The sequence below is a fragment of the Apodemus sylvaticus genome, chromosome 1 (genome assembly GCF_947179515.1).
Source record: "Apodemus sylvaticus chromosome 1, mApoSyl1.1, whole genome shotgun sequence".
NCBI classification, from domain to species: Eukaryota; Metazoa; Chordata; class Mammalia; order Rodentia; family Muridae; genus Apodemus; species Apodemus sylvaticus.
In genome coordinates, this window is record NC_067472.1 from 5,971,746 (window position 1) to 5,986,911 (window position 15,166).

General features: G+C 41.7%; 1 protein-coding gene across 1 annotated transcript in view; it reads right to left on the minus strand.

Annotated features, from left to right (window-relative positions):
- Acsl5 (acyl-CoA synthetase long chain family member 5) overlaps positions 1 to 15,166 on the minus strand; it is a 44,863-nt gene that overhangs the window by 4,131 nt on the left and 25,566 nt on the right. Inside the window, exons 4-17 of the mRNA XM_052183524.1 lie at positions 14,841 to 14,905; positions 14,631 to 14,732; positions 13,104 to 13,203; positions 12,033 to 12,211; positions 11,081 to 11,113; positions 10,944 to 10,995; positions 9,517 to 9,590; positions 8,714 to 8,791; positions 7,390 to 7,524; positions 4,999 to 5,133; positions 4,067 to 4,162; positions 1,254 to 1,326; positions 966 to 1,054; positions 591 to 707 (exon numbers count right to left, since the gene is read on the minus strand). Of these exons, the coding sequence (XP_052039484.1) occupies positions 591 to 707; positions 966 to 1,054; positions 1,254 to 1,326; positions 4,067 to 4,162; positions 4,999 to 5,133; positions 7,390 to 7,524; positions 8,714 to 8,791; positions 9,517 to 9,590; positions 10,944 to 10,995; positions 11,081 to 11,113; positions 12,033 to 12,211; positions 13,104 to 13,203; positions 14,631 to 14,732; positions 14,841 to 14,905 (1,328 nt within the window). The remainder of the gene's footprint in view (positions 1 to 590; positions 708 to 965; positions 1,055 to 1,253; positions 1,327 to 4,066; positions 4,163 to 4,998; positions 5,134 to 7,389; positions 7,525 to 8,713; positions 8,792 to 9,516; positions 9,591 to 10,943; positions 10,996 to 11,080; positions 11,114 to 12,032; positions 12,212 to 13,103; positions 13,204 to 14,630; positions 14,733 to 14,840; positions 14,906 to 15,166) is intronic.

Here is a 15,166-nt window from a genome sequence, read left to right on the forward strand (position 1 = left end):
CAAGCCAATCTATAAAAGTCTCTGTCTTCCACAGAGAGGGACTGTGAAAGTCATTGAAAGGCAGACATTAGCCTATGCATACACATGGTTTAGAAATCTCTGTTTTGATAGGTCTCCATGGGTTAATTTTAAAGAAACACTCCCTTGTGTTTAGACACAGCATCATCAATGGAACTACCTATGGTGTACATTGTATTTGACAAGAAATATGGGAAGAAAGCCTTTCAGTTGGTTTACTTTCCACTGTCTTTATAGTGGTCAAAATCCTGGAAGTGCTCCAACCTAGAGGAAGGACTAGCTTTGGCAGCTCCTAATCAGGTATTGGCCAACTTCTTCAGGATTTCACACTATCAATCCATAAGAGAACTAGAACTAGAACACAAATCTCCCAACTCCTAAGCTAGGGTCTTCTCATTGGTACATTCCTCTCTTTATACTTAGAGGAAACACCACAAAAGGAGGCTGCAGACCCATTCCCACGCAGCTGCCTTGGCTGATTAAGCTCATATCCCTAATTGCTCGTGCAACAAGTAGATAATTCTTCCCAGTCCCATGACAGAGACCCTTACAAATTAAGGAGAAATACCCACTGGAAGCCAGCGACCAATGTCCCCAGTATGAAGCCATCCATCCTTGTCTAGTACTTCCTGTGTCTTCTCTGGGTCCTTTAGGTAGCCTTTGAACACATTGTGGCCTTTGATGCAGATCTGTATACCAGACAGTAAAAGGGAGATAATAGAAATGGCTACTACTTATACCTTATAAAACACCTGTTCCAAATTCACTTGATGGTTTCCATTACAGTATGGAGATTGTTTTTAGTCCCCACTATAGGAGAATGCAACTCGAATCTTATATTGCTTCTTCAAAGTTGAGGAATCAAACCCAAGCCAGGTCATAGATTTATCCTTTTGGACTAAGCTTCCCCACATTGATCATCTGAATACTGGGCATGACCTACTCACCTCGCCTTCATTGTTTACTGAAAAGTAGTTCATGTCAGCCACGTCTTCCAGCTTTACAAAATTGCAAGCCACTGGAGTCCCAACATGACCTAGAACATAGCATTTATTCTGGGCTAAGCAACCATAGATCAAGCACATTTCTAAGATGTTTATGGAACTGACTCTAAGAATGAAAGCAAGACTTGAGTTTGCCATTTACCACATTCATCCAGAACACCAGAATTATTTAAATTCCTAAACCATGATTCAACTAGAAGACTTCTCCCAACTAGCAAATGGAAAACCCACCTGCTGTGCAGTCCCCAGGTGATGTAATTGAACATCCACCTGTGCATTCTGTTTGGCCATAAGCTTCAAACACCTGGGAAACCAAAGAAGAGCTTTGAGACTTAAGATAAAGTATGACTGGCCATCCCTTATGGCCAAGACAGGAAAACAAACTATAGAAATAAGAGCTGAAAATAGTTTTGCAAAACCTCAAAAGCATGCCCAGCTGCTAGTTCCTCACAATATCTGGTCTCTGTCTCAACAATGTAACTCTGCCAGTGTGACATGAAAGCAGCCATAGACCATGTATAAATGAATGGGCTTAGCTGAGCTCCAGTAAAATGTCAACTATAAAGCAGGCAGTGGGGGTAGTACTGCTATTGCTAACCCTCATATAAAGAAGATAATCTTGACCAGAAAAAGGCTAGGTGGCAGGAAGCAACTTGATAGGCTATTGCAGTCAGAGGTGTGTCCTGCAATTGGTGGGGCTGGTAGAAGTAGAGATACTGAAAGATGATATTTCTGGGAAGAGGTTGGAAGAAGAACTTTCTATTAATCATTGGGGCTGAGGGAAAGAAAGGTACTAAGACTAGTCAATAGAATGGCAGTTTGAAAACCCCAAAGACTCTTCACTGACTGGTACCAGTCTCTTGATAATGAGTACATGTGTAGGGAATAGTTTCTGTGAGGCTGAGCCTGTTTCTGTCTTCTATTTTGTTTGTGATATATGGTTGGCTGAATCGGCAAACTACATACCCATTTGGAATGGAAGAGAGAGCATCCACGGCCAGATCCACATATTTCAGATGAGGCATAAATGAAAAAAATGTAAAGCCATAAAACCACCAGAAAATGTGGGTAAAGATGGTCTTAAGAAATTTCAGGGATTAAAATGCCTTGTAGGACCTGGAGAGATGGCTCAGAAGCAAAGAGCACTGACTACTATTCCAGAAGATCTGGGTTCAATTCCCAGCAACTCAAAACCATCTGTAGCTCCAGTCCTCGGGAATCTGACAGCTGGCCTCTGAGGGCAACAGGCATGTATGTGGCAAAACATCTATATAAATAAAATCATTTATTCAAAGATGCAACAACAAAATTCTTAGAAGAAAGAAAGAAAGGCCTGTCTCAGCAATTAAAAAAACACAACAGAAAACTTTCATCAATTGGCGCGCATATCAATTTCATTTTTATATAGCTATGAGCAAGGCGAAAGAAAAAGACCAAGGAAAAAAACTAGCATAGTAGAGATTAATTTTTAAGTATATAAGGAACTCTTAGCAATGTGTGAGGGAACTAAATTACCCTTTGCCTGTTTTCTGTAAGGAAGTAATTCATGGAAGAAATACAAGTGTCCGTGAGCAGTTAAGTTTGGCATTTGTGGTGGTTTGAACAGGTTTGACCCCATATATCTGAATGCATGGCCCATGGGGAGTAGCACAATTAGGAGGTCTAGCCTTGTTGAAGTAGGTGTGCCCTTGGTGGTGGTAGTGTGTCACTGTGTCACTGTAGGGTGGGCTTTAAGGTCTCCTATGCTGTATGTCACTGTGGGGTGGACTTTTATGCTGTATGCTACTGTGGAGTGGGCTTTAAGGTCTCCTATGCTGTATGTCACTGTAGGGTGGGCTTTGAGGTCTCATGTGCTGTTTGTTACTGTGGAGCGGGCTTTAAGGTCTCCTGTGCTGTATGTCACTGTGGGGTGGGCTTTAAGGTCTCCTGTGCTGTATGTCACTGTAGGGTGGGCTTTGAGGTCTCCTGTGCTGTATGTCACTGTAGGGTGGGCTTTGAGGTCTCCTGTGCTGTATGTCACTGTGGGGCGGGCTTTGAGGTCTCCTGTGCTGTATGTCACTGTGGGGTGGGCTTTGAGGTCTCCTGTGCTGTATGTCACTGTGGGGTGGGCTTTGAGGTCTCCTGTGCTATATGTCACTGTGGGGTGGGCTTTAAGGTCTCCTGTGCTGTATGTCACTGTAGGGTGGGCTTTGAGGTTTCCTGTGCTGTATGTCACTGTGGAGTGGGCTTTGAGATCTCCTATGCTCAGGCTACCTCCGACAACTCAGTCTTTTTCTGCTGCCTTTAGATCAAGATGTAGAACTCTCAGCTCCTTCTCCAGCACCACATCTGCCTGGATGCTGCCATGCTTCCCACCATGATGATAATGGACTAAACCTCTGAAACTGTAAGCCAGCCCCATTAAAGGTTTTGCTTTATATTCATTGCCTTCACAGTAATAAAACTCAAACTATGACATGATAAAAGAAATAGTACAAAATGAAGTATTTCGATTGGAAGCAACCAACTGGCTGAAAAACTTATCATTGGCAAGTGTGTGGGGAATGGTACCTTAAATATTACCTGAGTGTGTATAAAAGACCTGTCCGAAGTTTTGTGATATACATTAACATGTAATAGGTAAGGCTGGCAAGATAGGCAAAAGGCACTTATTCTCAGACCTGAGGACCGAAATTCCATTCTTGGGACTCATGTGGTGAAAGAAAAGAACCCAAACTCTTAAACTGTCCTCTGACTGCCACACATGTGCTGTGGCTTGTAGACAGTCTGACTGTCAACAGTGACTCATCATTTGGGTGCTGTTGAGAAACTGCGAATGACACTAAGCTTTTTGGTAAGGAGTCCAGTAGGTGAAGCATGAAGGGAGTTTTTAAACCTTGATTCCATTTATGTAAAGATTTCTATACTTGATGCATGAAGAGGTGAGTAGTGGGGTCAGATGTTTTCTTTTGTCTAAGATCTGAGTGTCGTCTTCAGTGCTTGTCATTTACAATTTCATTTTTATTTGAATAGTGTGTTCCGTTGATGTAAATGTGAAATCTTACCCAGCATCCCATTGCAGCCCTGAAGAATGTCAAGACTGGAGTGGAGATGGGGGCGGCTCCAGTGATCATGATGCGAACCTTCCCACCCAGGCTGCCCTGTTCAGTAGAAACAAAAAGAGCTGTTGAGCCTCTGTTCTTCCTTTTCCACTACTGTAAAATGGGTGAAATTGCATGTCCAGCTGCCCAACTTGGTTGACTTACAAGCACATACACTACACCTTAGCACCTTAGAAAATCACTTTAAATGCATTCTATTAGAGCCATCACCAGCCATTCCTTAGAGAACTTGAGGGTTTGTTGCTGTTGTTGTCTTTTAAGTTCAATTTATATCACTTACAAACTGAATGAAACCATACTACAACTAAGTAAATACAACTTGACAAAACTCAACTAAGACAATACTACAGAGTGCTGACACCTACATAAAATCTGTTGTATGCTTTCTCATTTCTCTTTTGCTGCACAGGAGTGATCTCAAAAGGTGTCTCAGTGGGTAAAGCATCCGCTATGCAAGGATGAAGATCAGAGTCCAGACACTCAGAACCCAAATAAAGCCAGATGCAGTGGTGCACACCTGTAATCCCAACTCTCTTCTGTGAAGAGATGGGAGGCAAAGACTAAAGAATCCCTAGATGCTATCAGGCCAACTAATAGCCTAATACATACAGCTATGAACAAAAGAGATGCTGTCTCAGACAAGGAGGAAGGTGAGGCTTGATATCTGAAGTTGTTCTCTGAACCTACACGTATAGCATGCCACATGCTTCCCCACCCCCACCCAAATACAAACATGTACACACAAGAAAAGAGTCACAAAGAGAAAGGTTGGAGTGGGCCTTGAAGATCTATGAAGATCTCTACTTGCAACCTGAGAGGTGAGGGGGGATGCCCAGTGGCAGTCTGCCCTGCTCTCCAGGATCTCGTCAACTTACTTGGATCTTTGAAAACACGAGCTTGTCCCACAAGCTGTCTCGCCGGATGATGCCATTTCTCACTTCATTGAATTTACTCATGATAGCCAAATTTAACAAGAACTTCTTCAAAGGTGTCTTGGCTTCATTGTGTACCTAGAGGGTGATAAAGTCTCTTGGTTAGAAAACTACTTGAGGAACTTACCAAGGCCATTTGGTAATAGCCACAATATTAATTCCTTGCTTTATAAGGAAGTGCTGCACACTCATGAACTAGGTTGCTTACTAATGATAAGCCACAGAGCTATATGGCCACAACCTGAAACAAGTGACATTATTACATAATGTCCCAGACCAGACCTGCAAAGACTCCAGGTCCCCAGGAAACAACTTTGATAATGAAGATAAACAAATCAAAAAAGATAGCCACCACCACTGGCTTAAAAACAGATAGGAAATGACTCCAAGAACATGATCAACCTGGGGCTTTTGACTTAGTAGCCCAGAGAAAGGTTTAGTAATCTGGCTTTTAAGAATTAATACTACCTCTCCTCCTCCTCATGATATTTTCATATCCTTCTAACCTAGAGAATTACCATTGTTACAGCAAATGTCCCTTTAGCCACATCATACAGAATTCAGCAGAAATTCCTAATGATGTTATTTCTCCCCTTTGGGCTTACAGACTTTGATAACATGTTTCCCTGTTCGTGTTATTTCCTCTTCTTCATGACCCTTACATCATTGTAACCCTACAATCTATCAGTCACACTCCTGTGAGAAGAGTGTTCCATGTACAGCATACAGGAACCTCTTTATTTTCAGAATTATACCCTAAACCCTGTACTCCAGCCTTCACGACCTCTCATACTAGAAGCTGCACTCAGGGACAGTGGAGCTCTTCCCTGTTCAAAACATACAGGTTGCCTCTCTTGACCTATGCTTCCATTTATAGGCCTGGAGACAGCCAGACTTGTTCATCCTTGCCTCCCAATTCAGGCTGGGATCCAGGCTGGGAGCGTCTACTCCTATGCTTGTGACATTACTTACCTATGTCTCACCATCTGATTCTGAGGTACACTAATGCTGCCTACATTATGACAGGCCTGATGCCTCTCTTTACCACAAACTGCTTACCTTTAACAGTCACATGACTAGCTCTCCTAACAAGTCACAAACAAAAAGCTATGACCAAAATTTACCTAATAAAATCTCCATTTTATGGAATAAGTTCCAGATGAAAATTATCCATTATGTATTACTATTTTAAAATACTTCCTTTCAAAATTAAAACAGTTCAATAACACCTAAACCATAACAACCCAATCTGATGATTCCACAGTCTGACGAGGAAATGGAGGAGTGTTAACAGGGCATATAGTACTCACACATCATCTGAGTTCTAGAATACTATCCATACCTCCTACAGCTCAGTCTGGCCTCTGGTAAAGATGAAGTGCCAGTATCAGAATCTGAGAGGTAAGGCCCAAAGCATATGAATAATGGTGTCATTTCCTTGGGCACCAGGTCTATGGAATTATACCACCTGGCTTCAAATCCCAGTTCTCAATGGCTAGTTGCAGTCTAAGGCTTGGGTGAGAAACATACAAATTTAGCTTAGGATGTCTTGTACCAGAAAGGTCCCATCATAGACTACTGGGGTCATGTCAAAAAGACATGTAAGATATTGATGGGCACACTTGGAACATCAAATTGAACAACTAAAATGAATGGAAAAATGCAAATATAAAGATGAGTTCATACTAATATTAAAAAATCCTCACTGGTTACTTATGAGGATTGCTGGGGCATGAATTCACTATACTTATGAGTGATAGATTAAGGAGAGTATAAAATATTTGTTAGGTCTTTCTGGTAGAATGTGAACTAAGGAATATAAATGAAGGAAGAGAGTTGGAGTTAGGAAGGTCGCCGTTCTGCATCCGCAGTGAACAGTGCTCGGTGACAGCTCAACCACTGCGTGATAATCCATCCTGGCCCCTTTTGTTTATTAGCTAGGATTGGGGGAATTCCTTAACACCCAAGGTTCTGCTTCCACACCATCATTCTGGGAACGAGCATGGTTTACAACGTTTCAATGAGTAAACACATCTGAAATGTTTACCTCGACTGGCACCTCAGCAAAAACTTAGATTACCAACACATACAAATTAGAGGAAGAACTTTCCCATGTGTTGGTTAAAAACTGAGGTGCTCCCCCGCCTAGTCTGAGTGCAGTACTTCCTCAGGTCAGCAATATTATCCAGAAAATAGGTGTATTTCCTATGGCCTCTCACAGTTACAGTTCTACTGTGCTTAGATACTTGTCAGGGCTCAGACCGAGCTGGAATTGTCAGGATCCAATCCGGCTGAGCCTTCTCAGTATAATACCAAAAGAAGCAAGACTCATACCTTATCATAGACCCTGTTAAGGAGTCGAGGCACTGTGGGAAACACTGTGGGTTTCAAAACCTTCATGTCATCAGGTAGCAACCGGATATCTCCTTGGAAGAACCCAATTTTGCCTCCACAGGAAAATATGATACCCTGGAACAAGATGGAACAAGATGAGCCTCAGTGCTTTGAGTCACTGAAGACACTCTTATCTCTGATGGAAGTGAGAGTGTAATTGGAAATCGGCAAGCACATCCCTCTGCAGAACACCTGCTTCCTGCCAATCCAGATGCCCAAGTAGGTCTCTGAGACGCTCCCCCTAAGAAAGGGTGGAAACTTGTTACTGTTGAAGTGGCAAGACATAACAGACTGGGCAGTGGTGGCGCACGCCTGTAATCCCCAGCACTTGGGAGGCAGAGGCAGGAGGATTTCTGAGTTCGAGGACAGCCTGGTCTACAGAGTGAGTTCCAGGACAGCCAGGGCTACACAGAGAAACACTGTTTCGAAAAACCAGAAAAAGAAAAAAAAAAATACTTAACAGACTGTGAAACTGTAGGCCCTGCCCTGGGGCTCTGCCACAGTTCCATGTCCCAGTCTAAAATATCATCCATGAGAAGCACTCACTTGTGGCACTAAAAAAAAACTGCAGCCAGCTAAAACAGAAAAACATGCCTTCAAAGATTGTCCCAATTTGAGAAATACTAAAATATGTGTAAAGTTTTATTAGAAGCAATATGGCATTTTGTACATCAACTGAGCATATACCGGGTGAAGAGATAGTCAGGGCAGAGGGAGGGAGGGAAAAGGCCTCTTTCCCACAGCACCTGTAGTATTGAAATGTTAGTGGTTCTTTTGTTCTTAAATCAGCTTCAGAATGACTGGAAATTTTGGAGACCACTCCAAGAAAGAACACACACTGTGCCTGGCAATACCACCTTACATACTCAAGAGACATGTAAAAATGCGCTCTGGGCAGAACTGACTCTTGATCTGGATCAAATGTTTCCATCCTGCTCTTCCAATGGACACACTTTTCTCTAACCCTAGATCCTCTCAAAATTCTAATCCACATATAAGTAAAAATGTCTGGTGAGTCAGCTCAGGATTAATAGAAGATAGGCAATATGTGCCCTGTGAGATCAGAAGCAAGTAATTAGGTATTCGGACTTTCTAGATGAACTGCTTTAAGTCAGGACTCAAAGACTCCAACTGTATGTCTGTGTTTGATTCCAACAAGGACCAGGGATGTCCTGGGTCCCTGGATTTTGAATGAATGTGGAGCCAGCAAGTCAGGAACCCTCCCCCCCCCCCTTCCTACCTGCTAGGCACATAGGACACTCACCTGGACAAGCCGCTCAAACATATGGGCCAAGGGAAGATAGGATATGGCCACATCCTCGGGGGTGGGCTGAAAGATAGGCTGTAGACAGGGGACAAACAACAGTGGGTTGATGTTAAGTTTCTCTTCCAGTAGAGATTTTAAAACTCCCCTTCTCTCTTTTGATTAAGCCTGTCTGACTGAAACCATCCCATCTAAATGAAAGAGTGGTAGTGTAGAGAAAAAAGCTTGATATTTTGACATCACCTTTAAGAAACTTAAAATGCATAGCACATAAACGCCTCCCTGGGTACTTAATGTATTCCACAGCCTGATATATCCTGTAACCATTCAGTGCAGGGATGAAATACTAAGGCTTGACATGCAGTCCAAAAGACTACGTCAATGTTTTCCAAATTTTGTTGTTGGTATGGTTTACATGCAAAAGACCCTGTAGGCTCCTGTGTTTAGACACTTGGTCCCTAGAAGGTACGACTGTCTTCTAGGGTTATAGAACTTTTAGGAGGTAGAGGCTCACTGGAGGAAAGGAATTACTTGGAGTAGGTCTTGAGGTATTATATATATTCCAGCCCCTTGTCTGCTGGTTCTTGATCCACTAATATATGATGAGTCCCAGTTCCACGGCCCTCACAATGAAGTTGCCTGACATGTCGCTTTCCAAACTTTAAGCCAAGTAACCGGCCCCAGAAGTCAGGTGTTTTGTCACAGTAATGAGAACAATAATAGACTTTTAACTGTGTTTCTCCTAAAAATCTTACAGCCAAGTCACATTTTAGTAAGGGCCTTTATATTGACTGACCACTGACCTCCAGAAATTTGAGGAAAGCAGCCATGTTTGAAACGACATTTTGATGGGTTAGCATAGCTCCTTTGGGGTCACCTGTAGGAAAGTAGAGATGAAGAGAAAGACTTTAGTTTGCCTAATTTGTAACTTTTGGCCTTGCAAGAAGCTAAATTCAGTTTGGTTCTGTTCTAGAGACAAAATTTGTCCTCTTGACTGTAGCTTTCTGTAGACATTTATGCCTCTGCTTGGGAAAGATACATGCCCCCCAGAAATCCTCACACTCCACGTGCAGAATATAAGATGATAATTACAAAAAAGAAACTTACAAATAAACCCTTCTTGTGCTGTTCACAGGTTTAAGACTTTATACCTAAGATGATCTAATACTGATATGAACTTTATAAACCAGGCATATTAGATCAGTTCACAATAAATACAATTAAACCTTCTACTAAAGGTTGTTGAGTAAGGACACAGCCATCTGTGGAGAACCAACACTAAGTTACCCTTCTGTTGGGTATGAAACCATCCCTGTGGTACATCCATTAAACCATCCCAATGGTATGTTCTATGAAACTATCCCCTTGCTACATCCGATTGAAGCAGTGGAGGGGTGGAGGAAAAGTTGATGCTTCATGCCATGTTTAAGACTACTAAAATCCGCTGAAGGAAAGGCCACCCAGAGACTGTGCTACCTGGGAATCCATCCTATAAACAGTCACCAAACCCCAAAACTGCTATGGATGACAAGAAGTGTATACCGAAAGGAGCCTGTTATGGTTGTCTTTGGAGGGGCCCTACCAGAGCCTTACACATACAGAGATGAATACTAGCAGCCAGGCATTGGACTGAGCACTGGGTTCACAATGGAGGAGTTGGAGGGAGGACTGGAGGAGCTGGGATGGGGGTTGCAGCCCCATAGGAAGAACGACGATGTCAGCCAACCAGACGCCCCAAGGCTCCCAGGAAATAAACCATCAACCAAGGGGTATACATGGTTCCAGACAAAAGAGTGGCAGAGGAATGCCTTGTTGGGCATCAGTAGGCGGAGAGGTCCTTGGTCTTGTGAAGGCTCAATAGAGGCCCCAGTGTGGGGAAATCAAGTGGGGGGCCGTGGGAGTGGGTTGGGTGGAAGAGCATATTCTTGGAGGCTGGGGGGTGGGAGGATGAGTTGGGGTTTTTTTTGGGGGGGTGTCTGGGAAGGGGTATAACCCCTTTTTACCCCGTTTGAAATGTAAATGAAGAATATATTCGATAAAGAAAAAGACTCCTAAAAACCACAGCATATGGATGCCACCATTTGTATTCAGAAGGATCTGTTTCTTTTTGCTCGTGTTTTTCTATCTGGGAAGCCATTCATAAATGGCTCAGGTTGTGAGCACACAGGGACAGGACTTAGCCTTGTTTCTGGCTCCCTGGGAGCTCTGTCAAAGTGTCACAGGCACTGACCTGTAGTTCCACTGGTGAAACAGATGACACTTAGATCCTCTGGGTTTGGAGGCTATAGAGGAGGAACACAAGGATATTTAGTCTGCGTTGAACCAAGAGTAGACTATACAAAACTCAAATTCAGGAAGAACACTTACCACTGGTTTTTTGAAGTTCTCTTTGCCTAGATTCTAAGTGCACAGGAAATCAAGAAAAAGAAAGAGTAATTGAAGATGGACAGACTTATGACAAAGTCAGCTCTTCCTTCCCCTGTTCTCAACCTCCTAGTTTCCAACCTGGAACTTAACCCATAAACCAATGTTGATATACAATGGAAGCATCAGGGAAAAACAGAAGTTTCTCAAGAATGTTAATCTAAAGAAGTCAGATCTCCAGCTTATCACCATTTTCTTTTCTTTCTTTTTTTTTTTTAAAGATTTTTTTATTTATATGAGTACACTGTAGTTGTCTTCAGATATACCAGAAGAGGGTGTCAGATCACATTACAGATGGTTGTGAGCCACCATGTGGTTGCTGGGAATTGAACTCGGGACCTTTGGAAGAGCAGTCAGTGCTCTTAACTGCTGAGCCATCTCACCAGCCCATTATCACCATTAAGGTCCAATCATCTAAGACCAAAATTAAACCTTTCTTGGATGATATAAATCATAACTATGCCAGGATTTATGCTATGCTAGTCATTTTCCTGAGGAATTCACATACACTAATTCATTTAATCCTTGCCAATGTATCTGTGAGATTAGGACCACTTTAACCTTCCATTTATAGCTAGGGAGAGATGTGGCTTGTAACAGGTGAATAACTAGAACAGGAACTCAGGCAACCTGCATCAAGGACCAGATTCACAAACATCCTTGAGTTTCTCCATCCATACATTCTATACTCAGAAGGCTATACAACTAGCCAAGGATATCTTTCCATCTATGTCATGAGTTCTGTACTTGACAGAGAAATTGTTCTTCAGGCTTCTGAGTCTGGTTTGTGTGTACTATCCTTGAACAACAATGGCCCTATATGCTTTTATGTAGATGGTATGCTTCCTGCTCATAATGATAAATTACCTAACTGCAAGCTGGTTTTGACTCATACCTCAGCATCATGCATGGATAACATCTCAACTCCACACTTCTCTCCTCTTTTCATCAGGTCGTCATCAAAAGGGTCCATGATGATGATTGTCTTCAGGCCTGGTGTAAGACCCTTTTCCACATTTTCTATTAGCATTGTTGCTTTTTGGGGTGTATCACAGATGACCACAGGAATATCAGCTAAAAGCAGAAACCAAGCCAGAAGTCACCACCCTATTCTGTTAAATACATGGCTCTTTGAAAAAGAATAGGGTAGGTGTTAAATGTCAAAACCAGTAGGTTCCTGAATGAGAGTGCATCTGTAAATGAGATTTACAGAGTTTAAGCTGAAATACTCTATTGACTATAAAAAGGATAAAGAAAAACAATGAGTTTAGCTGAAATACCAGCCCTTTTATTTTCTAATGTTTCGCTGTTGTGTAGCATATTTTAGTGTCTAGAACTGTATAAATCCTTTTGTTTAAGAAAACTTATTCCAATATTGTCTCCTGGGTATATTCCTGCTGCTGCTTTGCAGAGCAAGGAACAGATGTGGAAGACAAGTGCAAATGGAATCTTTAGAAGGCAGAATTTATGAATTTATGATTCTCAATGTCATCACTAAGATGACATCATTGAGATAACTCGGCCTACCATTGCAGAGACAAAAGACACTCCCATAGATTATTAAAAGCATGCTGTTGCCAGTTGAACCTGGTCTCATTTGTCTAACAGTTCTACACATTTATGTGCATATTGGTGCATATTGCTTACATAGACTGAACTAAGATTTCAAACTATCAAAGGAATAGGAAATAATCCCTATGCTTATACTGTGACTTAGGCAAGCCTACTGCATGCAGGCTTCTTTCTATTCTATGTATTCAAAGTAGTCCTGCCTCTAAACTATCCTATGCCATTTTAATTTTTCTGAACCTCTTATCTACGCATACCTCAGGGATTTTTTTGTCGTTTCTGTGTAAATGCTATTCTAAATACTATAATATCAGAAAACTAAGAAAAAATAAATGAAAATTGAAGAATTATTCAGCATTAAGAAAGAATAAAATTATAAAAAATAGTAAAAACTTACCCCTGTTGATGACAAAGATGATAGCTTCTGCTCCCAGCGTGTCATACAGAGGGACAGCTACCATGGAATATGTGTAACAGGCTAACTCAGAGATGACCCACTGCAGAGAAGAAGTTCAAGTTAAGTACCATAAGTTGACTTTGAAGAGCATATTCAACTATTGACTTTGCAAAGTCAAATCAAAAAATCAAAGTTGACTTTGATTCAGATATTCAACTAACAAATACTTATTTAGTATGCTTATTTTTTAAAACCTTTAGGAATGGTCATAGAGACTGTCACTTATCCTGCTATAAGGTACATTTATTTAAATAAGTAAGTGTTAAGATATGCACAAAAGTAACCATAAAACCAAGGTACACCAGCACACAAAAGAAAAGAGTGATCATTTCACCCATAAGAGATGTGGAAAGCATTTAGAGACTGTGAGAGGCAGAGACCCCTTTCAAGAGTAAATGTCAAGATCATCTGTTCCTAGGAAGCTAGGGAAGCTGGACAGAACTTCAAAGGATTGCTAATATTTGATATAAAAAAATACATCTAAATACAGTGGAAATTAACAAAGAAAAAAAGCCATGCCAGTATGCCCACACATAAGCATAGGACTGTCACATAGAGATCCATTGCTCATAACTGGCACACTATCTTATATACTGCCACCTCATTCACCCACATTCATGTTGAAACTCTAATCCTCAATATGATTTAAAGTTAAATATGAACATAAGAATATAGCCATAATCCAGAGATGAAGATACCCTGGGGATGTATGTGCTCAGAGAAAAGATAGAAGGGGAGGCATAGTGAAAAGATAGCCACCTGCATATCACTGGGAGATGATGCATCAGGAGAAACTCTACTGTGGGCACCTTAAGGTTCACTTTGGTAGTCATGGAAGACTGACTGATACACTAGGTTTGAGGTTAAGTTCCCAGACTAAATAAAGTCACTTTTTCATACTGTAGCTCCCACACTGGGGTAAATAGTGCTTTTCAGGACTAATTTGAAAACCCGACTAAAGGAATGGCTCTAGCAAATACATGAGCCCTACAAAGGCTCTTTCTGAGGACATTGGACCTGCTGACTTTTTTGGAACTTGGGATTAAGATTATTTTCAACCATCTTAGTGTGTGGCATCTGCTTTCAGCTCACTGTGGAAAGATGATAATGGCCGGACTCAATAGCCACAGGTGTATTGGTTTGCCAGGTCAAGTACAAAGTCTAATTCTAACACTGATTTGTCTTGTTCTCCAACACCTTCAAGATTTTGTGGAGCCATTGCTCATAAAGTCTTTATTTTCCACATGTGAAGATCAGAGTGACTTAAATGATCCACACTGAAGTCCAACCACACAGACTAGAGCAGCAGACACTCAGCAGGGATTTAAGGAGGCTTGGAAGCCCAGCTCTTTTAGACTAGAAGAATAAGCATTGTGGAATCTTTACATGGCTTGGGTAAATCATCATCAAGGGTCAGAATGATGTATTAGGGGATATTAGTTTATTTAGTTAGCTTCAGCATGGTACCTCTGGCCGATTTTGAGCAAAGATGCCAATAAATTGGTCCTGTGATGGCTTATATCCTTTATGCAAAAGGCAGGAGCCCAGGTACTCTGCTCGGTCAGACACCTAGAAGAGAGAATAAGGGGTCAGGGAGAAGAGGTCAAGATAAAAAAGAGACCAAAGCAGCTCGTGGCGCACAAGTAAAGACATTCCTAAAGCCTGAGCTTGACTGACCTGTTTGTAGGATATCCACTTGTAGGGCTGGTTTGGCTTTCTGTATCCCAAGCAAGGTCCATTGTCTAAAGCATAAAACATTGGAAGCAAATCAGTTCTAGCTGCAAATCCTTTAGATCAGAGAAGAGAAAAGAAAACCCAGAAAAGGCCAAGATACACAGGCTAAATCTAGCAAGAATCTGAATTTCTCTGGGGTACATGAAATTCAAGGGCAAACATTTAGGAAATATTATAAGACAGAGTAGTTCAGTACTGATTCTGAGGCTACCATGATAAGATGGGCATTCAAGCCACCAATAAGGACAAGCCCAGGTAACATGAATCAA